This window comes from Siphateles boraxobius, unplaced genomic scaffold (genome assembly GCF_051911475.1).
Source record: "Siphateles boraxobius isolate OS27281-9 unplaced genomic scaffold, OSU_SipBor_1 7, whole genome shotgun sequence".
NCBI lineage: Eukaryota > Metazoa > Chordata > Actinopteri > Cypriniformes > Leuciscidae > Siphateles > Siphateles boraxobius.
In genome coordinates this window covers 33428767-33441267 of record NW_027509197.1, presented here as the reverse complement: position 1 = coordinate 33441267, position 12501 = coordinate 33428767, and the positions used below count along the sequence as shown (strand labels likewise).

General features: G+C 37.7%; 1 protein-coding gene across 3 annotated transcripts in view; it reads left to right on the top strand.

Moving 5' to 3' along the window:
* The window catches only part of znf385b (zinc finger protein 385B), a 134487-nt gene that overhangs the window by 64726 nt on the left and 57260 nt on the right, over positions 1-12501 (top strand). Inside the window, exon 1 of one of the 3 annotated variants that reach the window (XM_077215974.1) lies at positions 7971-8418. The exons of the other annotated variants lie outside the window; for them this stretch is intronic. Within the exon in view, the coding sequence (XP_077072089.1) occupies positions 8409-8418 (10 nt within the window). The 5' untranslated portion in view covers positions 7971-8408. Of the gene's footprint in view, positions 1-7970; positions 8419-12501 lie in introns of those variants that run through there. 3 annotated transcript variants of the gene reach the window in all.

The following is a 12501-nucleotide window of genomic DNA, read 5'->3' as shown; positions in this document are numbered from 1 at the left end:
GGAAAGTCCAGATGGAAAGTGACAACTTGGCCTGTCCATTGTGCAATGAAGTACACCCAGTTCTTCACAAGCAGAAGGTAAATCCTTGACTTTGATTGGCCGGCCTCATATGCTCCTCTAGACTATGACTGGCCATATACACCGCTCATTACCCGTTCTTCAATTCTGTGAGCGAAGATAAGTATGCAACTTCCCCTGAGAGTTGCAACCTAATTTTTGAAACTGGCAATGCAGAATAAGACACTCTTATTACTCTGCTCTAAGGGAAATTCTGTGCCAGACTCTTCAAGGCGTACTTGAGCCTTTATTTGGAAAAGACTTGATCTGAAGACCCTGTCATCTATTTTTCATGAGCTTCCTCTGATGCTGTGTGTCGCCCGTCCAACACTAGACGGAAATCTCCCTGAGAAACCTCTAGGTAGCAGCTGGGTAGACTGACAGTTTTGAGAGGCAATTATTGAATAAGTTAACTATACAAGCATAATCAACTGCAGTCAGATGGGTTAATTGCGGTGAGTTGAGCACCATTTACTCTTGAGGTATTTTTGTGGTGTGTCAATAGGGGCCTGTAGCTACTGTTCTTCAGAGAATTTCCCAGCAAGCCTCTGGTACAGCAGTGATGTAGCGAGGCGTTTAAACGTATTCCATATTCTTACTTAAAATGTGTACACAATTAGATCTGTATTATTCCGTTTTCAACTACTGAAGGAACGTTCCGGGTGCAATACAATTTAAGCTGTATTTAGTGCAGAAAATAATTTCAACTCATTCCTCAGTTTGCAAAAACAATAAAAAATTTGTTTGCAGTAATTAACTTAAAATTGAGAGCTGTGGAACAAGGATGAATGTTGAAATGTAAAAGACATTACACATAAAACATATGTGATTGAAATGTTTTAAAATCACTGTATAACCAAAGCGGTGAGTGGTTTAACCCAGTAACTTTCACACTATATGCACAATGACGCCAGAAAAGAACAACGTAACAGCCCACTGAATTGACTTCTGTAACACAGATGTTCATCCTAGAATAGTAGTTGCAATTTTCTTTGATCTTTTGAGATACAAGAGTTCATTGTATGAAAACACTGAAACTTTCAGACCTCAAAACTTTCTCCACAGTGATAAATGTTGTATGTAATATATTGTATGTAATGATATAACACATAGGAAAGTTGCCAAACCTTGTGATATTCCTGACTGTCTTTAGGACCTGCCGATTTTCATATTTTTTGATGTGAGAAGCTAAAGCAACCGATAATTTAATGTCTTAGATCTTACACTATGTAATTCAGGTTATGCAACGAGGCTAATATTGAAGGATGGGGCTGTTGGAACCAACCTGCTCTTTTGTGATTGAATGCAGCAGAGTGTTTCTCAATTCACATGTGAATAGAGTGTTTACATAAGTCTGAAAGACACAGAAAAAAAGTTAGTTAGTTATTTTAATTCAACAGAGACATACAATTTATCAAAACTTAAAACTATAATAAAAAGAATCTAACATTTATTTATTTACTTATGTCTTTATCATGTTTTTGTGACCTTTGATCACTTGCTATTTGACTTGATTCGAATTTTGCTTTTAGACTTCTGATCTTGGCAAACGGTGAGACGTTGTTGAGATCTGCACGTGAGATTATTGTAAGTGTATTTCATATCATGCATTTTTAATTAATGATTAAAAATGCATGATATGACCACTTTAAATGTCAGTGAACACCCAAATCTTGCACAAGAAATGAATAATTATATTCATCAATAGACTAGAAGAGAGATTTTACCGTATCACGCAGCCATGGCAATTCTGCAAATTGTCAATTCCTCCTTGAATGCCTTTTCTATTCTCATGCCCCATGTTTCCACAGCCTGAGAGGCACGATTGGGATTGTATTTCGCTCCGGCCCCAGCCTGAAGAAGTCACAGCAGGATTAAGCAGTTGTGCCACACCTGACACGAGTGATCATTCCAGTCTCAGTGGGGCTGCAGCTCAGATGGCGATGACAAACAACCAGAACCCGAGGGGTAATTCAATCAGCACTCTACCGGCATGAGAAGGAGCTCTCACAGCGAGATTGGCCCTGGACCTTTGATAAGGTCCTCCTCGGAAGTCCTAACTTAAGGAGAAACAAAGGGAGGTGAAGGATTGAGGAGGGGTCAAGAGAACAGATAAAGATAGATAGAGTGAGAGACGGGCCTGAGGGGAGGGCTGGAATCAAATGAAAGAGGACCGGGTTTGAGACAAAACGGGCGGTTCACATTCCAACGTGTCTTGATGTCTAATGTGCAGCAGAATCCTGTTAGGGAAGCCAACGACAGCACCAAGTGATCCTGGGATTGGGCTTTCCTGTCAAGGTACACAATCCACACCGGAGTTCATTAGTGCGATATGTCTAATATCTTTCATTTGGACTCTCTTAAGCAGGTTTTATATTGTCTCGCGAGCTTATTTGATTTACGGTCTGCTAGAGGCGGCCAGCCATGTTGAGTGAAGTATTCGTGTCCCGCTGCAGAGATTCGCCGCGTGCTATGTGTCCAAGAGCGTGAAGACAGCAGGGAATAAATCTACAAATTGGGAAAAAGTGAACTTCCACAAGTGGAATCTTTGTAATGGTTGTCATCCTGTTCTAATGCCCGGTGAGAAAACGATAAAATATTGTTTAATTCTGAACAGTGTGAAATCGGAAGGCCTAAAGGGTTTTCCATGTGTGTTCCAGAAACGTGACATGTCAGACACCAGATCGCCTCTGATTTTGCTAGTTCGCTGACGAGTTTTACCTCGTCTCTCTACATCTATTCTTTTAATGAGAACCACCTCAGACTCGATCACAACCATCCATAAAGTCGACATGAAATCATAATTTAATCTGCTTTCTATTTTAACATGCTTTGTCTTAATGTGCGTAATTCTTCTGTGCATTTTGTTGTTATTTTTTAACATTTATAATAATAATAATAATATTTATGTATTCATTGCTTTCTTCTCCTCTGTTAAATAATAATACATTTGAATTATTAATAATAATATTTTTAGCATTTATTATTATGATTATTATTATTATTATTAAAAACATGCATTGAAGAATTATGCTCTCTGGAGAGTAGAGTTTTCACTGCAGAAACAAAATCACTGCACTTTCAGAAAGATATCATTGCTCAGATGTTCCTCTTTGTCTCTAGTGTTTCTTCTAAATTGATTTAGGGGAAATAAAAAACAAATGGGAACAACTTAGACAGTTGTTTGTGTAAGCCATAAAATCAATGAGGATGGCATATATCATAGATAATTTTTTCTTGGATACATTTTTCATGATTTGATTGCGATGTAAAGATTTTTGATTTTGGAAAATCGTAGCACAGTTTCCTAACTTTTTTGTGTGGAATAAAAAAGCAAAAAATAAACTAACTGTATTCCATAAACCATTGCTTTGTACTATAAATAATTACAGAATTAGCATTTTTGGGTGAAGTTAACCTTTCATTTTCATATCAGCAAAAAAAAAAAAAAAGCTACATGCATTCATCATCACAGGTTTGTCCTTGTGATTTTGTCTGGCATCTGCTGCACACAAACCCCCTTTTAGTCTATTAACTTGCGCAGTGTGCCATTGTCACAAGGCTCAGTGCACTCTGAACCTAATCTAACCATAATGCTCGTGTGACTGACTCAATTCCACCCCTTATATCTGTGCTCTGCCTTTACAGTAGTAACAAACTGGGAATCTCTATATGTCCTCGTCTAACTCATTAGCAAAACGTTGCCGCAGGCTCTATTTGTTTGTGTTTTTCACCACCTTGTGTTTTTCACTGGCATCCCCCTGTTTGCTTAACGATATCTTAATGAAATACAGACACACTGTATGGCTCTTACAGCTGTATATGATGTTTTATTAAGTATGCTCTGGAGCATTGTGGGTAAACTTGCATTATACCATGAGTGCTGTGTAAGTTAACTGAGTAGTATATAGCCTGTGTGTGTGTGTGTGTGTGTGTGTGTGTGTGTGTGTGTGTGTGTGTGTGTGTGTGTGTGTGTGTGTGTGTGTGTGTGTGTGTGTGTGTGTGTGTGTGTGTGTGTGTGTGTTTGTGTGTGTGTATATATATATATACTATTTCAGTTAAATAAAGAGTCTCTTATGCGTGAGTGAAAAAATTCTCGAATACTTCTGAGAGACTTTATTATTTTGCCTGGCTAGCATTTTTCCATCTCATTCCTTATATATGTTCTTTTTTTTAAAGTATATTGATTCGTCTCCTGAGAAATGGCAGCTGATATCTGGATATTATAAAACAGATTATGTCCATCTGAAGCACTTGACTCCCTGTTAGAAGACACAAACTGCTCCATGCTTTGTGCCTTTACCGTTCGCACTTGTCAGAAAAAAAAGGTTATTTACAACTCATGAGTCTGACAGCGTCCTTATAGAGGACGCCATTATTTACTGTAATTCCTGTCTGTTCACATGTGCTATATTATCTGACTTAGACAATGACAACAGGTCAAACAACCGCTTAGGGCAGCAGTTCTCAAATGAATGTCTTTGACAGCACCAAGGTGAAATGAAGCAGTTTACGAGATGTCCCAAATGGCACCCTCAGTGTTCACTATCCTATACTTTGCCTCATGGGCTGGTTAAAGTTAATTGGGTCCAAAACAACTTTGGGCACCACTGACATTTTTCATATATTTTCTTGGATCATTTTTTTTCTTCATAATTCTCTTGCTCATTCTCTCTTCTCCCTCATCATGAGTGAATATGCCCCTACTGCTGATTGGCTACAAGTGTGTTTTGGTGCTTGGTCTGATCCACTTTCAACAGCGTTTCTCAGAAATCGCTTACGCACCTTTAACAGTGAAGTGTGTCATTTTTTTTTTAAAACCAACTGTGACCAATCTGTCAAGTTTTGGTTAACCCATAAGACCTTGGTTAACACAAATTCGAAACGCAGATTAAGATGCAAGTTTTAATGAAACCTGAGAAGTTTCTGTCCCACCACTGAAAGACCAGGCAACCAAAAATCCAAAAGGTCCAGATCCTGTATCCTTTGATGACACCTTTATGTCCAAAAGGTCATAAAAATGAATCCATTTGAATTGAACCGATTAATCCAAGTTTTGAGAAGAGATACAATCACTTTATATGATGAACAGATAAAATTTAGGCTTTTTATTGACACAAACACATAACGAGAGCGCATCATAAAAATGAACAATAAAGTAAAGTAAAGCATCACATATGGTAAACATTAAAGCTTGTGCTTGAGCATGTCTGAGCTTCCATGTTTACCATATGTGATGTGCTTTAAGTACAGTACGTGTGGCGGTCATTGTTTAGATCTAAATTAAATCTGTTCTTCATATAAGGCGATTGTTTCTCTTAACAAAACTTGGATTATATGACTGCTCAATTCATATGGATTCATTTGATGACGCCTATGGCATTTTTGGATCTCCCGAGTTTTGGACTTTCAATGGAGTGACATAAAAATAATATTTCATTTGTGTTTCGAAAATTGAAGTCTTATTGGTTTGGAATGGTGTGAGGCAGAACAATTATGACCGCTTTTTTATTTTGGGGTGAACTCTCTTTATGTAATAAAATTTTTAGGGCAGAATTTGCGCACTTCATCTTTAATGCTTCAAATTCAAGACTGCATTGTGTTGTCAATGGAAAGAATCCTTGATATGATTCATATATTTATAGTTCCCCCTTAGCTTTGCATGTTGTTGTAAACAGAGAAAGGTTAGAGTAGTATTCGGCACGTAATGGAGGCAGTCTGCTAAGTGATCAGCGCTTGTAAGGCCTCTCTATCCAGCACTGTAATCAGAGAAGGAGACAAACTTTCAGTTGCTGAAATGTTGCAAACAGATGCCGCTGTCCCTGTCCCTGTAAATCACATCAGCACCTCCTGGTGGGGAGGGTGCGATAACCCTTCATAACCTCCTAGGCTCCGCGGGCACCGACTGTACGCTGGAATATTTGTCGAGATGATTGGGACTGCGGCGCTGAGAGAAGCGCGATGTGCAAACTCTTGTTCTGCGAAGCGGATTTCCGAAGAAAAGGAGATGGAAATTGCCACTGCTATTACAGGTTTGTCATCTCATTGTAACTTTTATGGACTCTGCAACCTAATCTAAGACACTAAAATAATACTTATGGTATGTCCGAGTGGGCTATGTTTACGAGTTCCATTCAGGTCGAACGTGTAGGTTGGAAACTAGATCTAGGCATTACATGGACACTTCAAAAAGGAGGTTGTGTTGAAATAGGAGTGGTTGAATGTAATTACATTTTGCCGTTTTGTTCTCTGCGCTTCCTCAACTGCACCCATGGCGCATTGCCTGTCTATCTCTCCTTTGTAAGCCGTCGGATTTACATGTCGTGAACTGTTGTATTCTTGGATGTGGGGTCTTGCACTCATCGCCAGCCAGAAGAGTAACTTGATCCTAGAGCATTCTGTGTAATTTCTTTCAAAATGTTCCATGGGAAACCCAACACCAGATGAAGGGCTTTGAGACCTTAAAAAAAAGCCCATGCACAGATATTTTACCCCTAGATTTGCACCTCCTCTCCACCTGTGTCTTTATATATACACCATCAGAAGGTTTCCTTTATGAAGTCACTCTGTGATCAGTTGTGGAGAGCGGATCTGGTTTTGTAACACTCCTGGCATATTTGCACACAGGGTCTGCTATGACGGAATCACATTATGATTTGGCCACCAAATAATGGACTAGCAACATAATACAGTGTTTTTAGTTGTTTTCGCAGATCCGTGTGAATGGGGATCGTTTGACAACATTGTTTTCCGCAAACGGAAAAAACGCAAAGGAAAAACTTTTGGTTTTAGTACATTGTTGTCATGTAAACGTATACTCTTAAACTCTGCAGCTCAGTCACGATTTTGTTTTTGTATTCATTGTTGGTACCGTCACTTATATTGGTGGATGATGTGCAGATCTGTTCAGAGGTTTCTGTTGTTTGGTTTTATTTACTGTGTCTATTTTACTTTGTCAAGGTTGCTGGTTTTCTTTTGGACACAGAGGACAGGTGTTCTGCCAGAATCTTTTAGCTTTATAAATAATTGCAAAAAATAAACTATGCAATGTGATATAAACAAATAGTTGAAATAATTTTTAGTTCAGTTCAAGTCAGATGTTGATTCAGTAACTAATTCATTGAAGAACTCGTCAAACCAATTTAAACCTGTCACTTGAAGGAGTTATTAAACCCAACTCATAAGAGTCATTTGTTGGCACTGTTAGTTTGTTTCCACCCTCAACCCAATTGGACCACTCAATAGACAGGCGTGTTTATTTTAAAAGTATACATTTGCATGACAACAATGTACTAAAAACAAAAGTTTTCACAAATTCACGTTTTTGTAGTTTACACTGAGACTATAATGTTATCGTTTAAAAATAATGCACTTTGAAACCCGTTTTCAAAAGTTAGCATTTTCATGCCCCAAAAACGCCATTGTCATGTAAATGAATGGCCAAAAACCCATAAAAAGTTTTCTTTGTTTAGTTGAAAACCGTGTCATGTACACAGCGCCTATATAAAGAAGTCTATATATATATATATATATATATATATATATATATATATATATATATATATATATATAAAAGTATTTTTATATTATCACATTAAATTCAGACTTAAGAAAAAAAACTTCATATTATGATAATCATATTAATATGGAACAGAAACATGTTGTTAAAATAGGATTTCGTTTTCCACGCACATTTGGACATTTCTTGACTTATTAGTGCAACCCCTCACTGTACTTTTGTAAAGGACATTTTGGTTAAAATTTCTTTCAAATCTTAATTGTAGCCTTTATAGGGCTCACTCTCCAACGCTGAGTCTTTCTATATTATTTGAGTGACCAGTCTGTGTTCCAGCGTTCACAAAGTGAGCCTGGGATTGCCCCTGATTTACGAGTTCCAGATTCCTACGTGCTGAATCACAGCCAGGTGCACGATTTCCAAAGCAGATCATCCAAAAACCCGTCCGATCAGCTGCTTCGCTGATTTTACACAGATTCTCGTGCCACATCCACAGCGCAGCGACCCAGATTTTCCCTTTTTTCTCCACGCTCAGAGGGACTGTGGGAGCCGCATCTGCCGAATCCGTCTCTGGGTAGACTCTCTCTCTCTCTCTCTCTCTCTCTCTCTCTCTCTCTCTCTCTCTCTCTCTCTCTCTCTCTCTCTCTCTCTCTCTCTCTCTCTCTCTTGCTTCATCTCAGCTGAGAGCAGCACGCGTTCAGAGTGCATTCTCTCTCTCTGTCAGCGCTGTACCGCACGGACTGCTCCTGCACGAGTGCTTCATCACTGAGCTTGACCGGCACAGAAACCCTCACCAGCAGCACTTAAAGCCCCAAACACACAGCGTGCTTCAGCCATGCTCTTAGGTGAGTACGGTTTACACTCAGGGTAGCGGCATCGATTTGTTTTCCCATGCAATACAGCGGTGAACATCTTAAAGAATGTGTCGGACTGTACCTACCGTGATTCGGGATATATAGTTGAAAGCAGCTTGTGATTTGTTCTGTTTCGCTTTGCTCTGTGTGTTTGCCAGGGGAGCTCAGCTTTGAAATACGACTGTGCTCTGAATTTATGTAAGAGATCCTGTCAGCACCATTGTTTTGTTTATGTGGGTTAAGTTTGTGCCAATACTAATACAGTGTGACACCTTATCTTGCCTGACACTAACTTCACTGAACAGACTGGGTGAATCCTTAAATTCAAGCATTAAAGTCAATCGATAGCTCAGTTAAAGATCAGAAATGTGATATTACAGATGTTTCTATTAATAGTTTTGTCTTTGACAAAAGGCATTTCATTATCTCTCTCTTTTTCATTTTAAAGTCTTGAATTGTTACTAAACAGTTAGATTAAGCACTTGACTTTTTCATATATTATTTTCACTCTGAACATATTATATTCAGAATTTGCTGACGTAACCCACACCTTCCCGCTTAGAGCGTGTGCTGATCACCCTCGTAGCGTGACATTGCTGCTTACGTCTGGGTGTTTGTGAGCAATCGGGCTCCTTCAAAAGATCATTGATACGAGCGAGATGGAAAGCCTCTCTCAGGAGCGTCTTGTTCGATGAAGTACTAATGCAGTGTCACATACCAGAGGAGTGCGACTTGGAATAATCAGGCGTGTCTGTGGGGAACGGAGGTTTGAAATTGCTGTTGATGGTTGCTGCGCGGCCGTCTGCCAGTCTCCCGAAGCCCCCCGTGGAGAAGACCTGGGGGGCTCAGCCCTTTGCCAGAACTTTAGCAGCTTCGTTAAGCTGAGTTGAAATGAGTTCAGTGCAAGATTTTTTTTTTATATTCAAATATTTTTCCACCCAGTTTAATCTATAAGTGAGCCTACAGTATAAGTAAGTGGCTATAAGTGGGGTGATTTTTTCCAAAAAGAGTAAACACTGTGGCTCTGTGGGTATATCAAAATATTGTTCTGTTTAAGGATCCCGACATAGCATGGCATGAGGTTGGGATGAGACTATCTGTTGGATAACGAAGGTGGGAGTGCTCAGGGAAAACATACAATATTTGACGATAGTGGCACTGAAATCATTTTTATTTTAATTTACTTTACTTTAATATAAAAAAAATACATTTATCTATGGTTATTATTATTATTATTATTATCAGGGCTTGACATTTACTTTTTTCCCCACCAGCCACTGTGGCTAATGGTTTTCCAAAAGTTACTAGCCATTCAGCATTTTCACTGGCACAATTAATTTTGACATCGATACAATGGGGTAAAACTGCCTCGTAGATATTTTTTATATTTTCTCATAATTTGGCATCAGGTATATTACGCTGCTATCACTGACACACAGATTCATTATAATGTTACACATGCATTTTTTTCTCAACTGTTTACATTCATTTAAAACATAACTGACTGTGTTTACGTGAATACTCGCCAAGACCGGCATGTTGACATTATCTTGGATGTATTTGACTGTTTAAGCGCAATTAGCGGAAAAATAACTCAATTTAGTACTGAGAGGCGGCTTTATGTGCACGCACTTTGGGTGTGAGCACAAAATCTGCGGGAATGAGTAAAATTATGCACAATAAGCGCAATCCCACGCCGAAATTTAAGCCCTGCATCACCAACAATATTCATCTGGAGCAAATGAATGGAGTGAGTGAGGGGAGACGGGTTTGTGTGTCAACTCGCTGTCGGAGAGTTAAAAGAGATGAGAGAGCGAGAAACCGCAGCTGGAATCGTGTATCTATCATGAGGATAACGAGTAAGCGTTTCAGATATATTTTAGTATCGATATGAATCGAAAAAACTCTACATTGCACTTAGTTTATTTTTTCAGATGCCTTTTTAAAAGAGTAAAACTGAGAAATGTATGTATTATATATAAAATTCAACCCGCCAAAGTGGCTAGTCGGAGTGACTGCGTTACATACCACTGCTGAAATACACTCGCATTTGCCAGGTGTTAATGTCAAGCCCTGATAATTATTATTATTATTTCTATTATTGATTATGTTGTTTCTTTTTCTCTCTTTCAAACAAGTGCATCATGTTCTGTTCACAGTGTGGAGGTGTAGTACATGACTTCTGATCTCGTCAGTAGCTCAATACAGAATACTAATCGAAAATTGGTTTAGTTTGTCCTCCAGGAATGTTTTTCTTCACCCACTATTACCGTTTTTAGTAGTATTTATGCCCACACAGATATTTAAACATTCACGACATTTAAACATGCCCAAAATAATGTTCCAAAGCAGATTCTACATCATTTGATTTCAGAAAGTAATGTCTTCATTTAGGATGCATTTGCATAATCAGGTTTCTTAAATTGGTGTATATGTGATTAAATATTTAAGCACTGTATTTGAGCATCATCTCCTGTGGACTTTTAGCTTTTCCCTATCAAGAAAAACTAAGGAGGTTTCTCTTGATAGGGAAAAGCTAAAAGCGCTCTTTCTTTCTCTCTCTCTCTCTCTCTCTCTCTCTCTCTCTCTCTCTCTCTCTCTCTCTCTCTCTCTCTCTCTCTCTCTCTCTCTCTCTCTCTCTCTCTCTCTCTCTCTCTCTCTCTCTCACTCCCTTGCTGTCTTTTTCTCTCACCGTTTTCTCTTTCTGACAGAGGAATCTGATAGTTGAGTGTTAGAAGCCGAACTTAAGGAATGCTTTTTGGGTTGCTATACTTGCCTTCTTTGAGACCATCTTAATTATGATAACCAATCCAGTTGTGCTTCCCTTTTGACCAGTTGCACAATTATGTTATGCTTTAAAATCATAAAAAATGCATGTGCATGTTCCTGTTCTGACTTATAAGTATTTTGCATAAAGAATGTAAAAAGACTGATTCATTCGTACAAAAATGTGTTTTCATAATCGCTTATCTAAATGTACACTTGCATTCAAAAGTTTGGGGTCGGTACGATTTTTTATGTTTTCTTCTTTAAAAAAAGAAGTCTCTTATTTTTTTTTACCAAGGCAGCATTTATTTGATTAAAATTACATTAAAACAATAATATTGTGAAATATTGTTATGATTTAAAATGTAATTTATTCCTGTGATGCAAAGCTGATTTTCAACATCATTACTCCAGTCTTCAGTGTCACACGATCCTTCAGAAATCATTCTAATATGCTAATTTCAATGATTAGGTGCTCAAGAAACATTTCTTATTATTATAATGTTGAAAACAGTTGTGCTGCTTATTTTATTTTTATTTCTTTTTTTGGAAACTGTACTAATAGACATTTTTCAAGATTATTTGATTATTTAATCAAAGAACAGCATTTATTTAAAGTCTGTAAAAGTTTTTATTGTCACTTTTGATCAATTTAATACATGCCAACTGCCAAGTATATACATATATATATATGTTTAATTTTTATTATTTTTTTGTGTAGGAAAGTGACCAAAGATTAACAAATCAAAATTAGGTGGACAACAATTGAACAATAACCATAAATGAAGGCTAATGACAAGTGTTTAGTTTTGTACGTCCCACCGTACTATTTCTGTGTGCATCACATTGTTTTCTTTTGACCGATGCTGTAAACAATTTTAACTTGATGACACAGGTCTCTGGAATACTTGGAATACTATTCTGTCGTCATATATGTAATTTCTTCTAAAATGTTGGACTGTGTGACTTTTTGAATTTAAATGACTTTGGTGAGACACATTAACTAAGAACAGAATTTTTTTAATTCATACTCTATATTTAGCACTCTGTACACATATTTAAAAAAAACTAAAAAAAACATTTACTTACCTTCATGTCGTTCCAAGCCAGTATGACTTAATTTCTTTTATTTCTTCTATTTTGAAAAATGCCATACAATGAAAGTCATTGGGGTCCAAAGTTGTTATGAGCTACAAAATAGGAGAAAGAAATGGTCATGCAGTTTTGATATGACATGAGGGTGAGTAAATGATCACAGAATCAATTTTTGGGTGTAATATCCCTTTAAGCTCAGATCTATCAGTATGC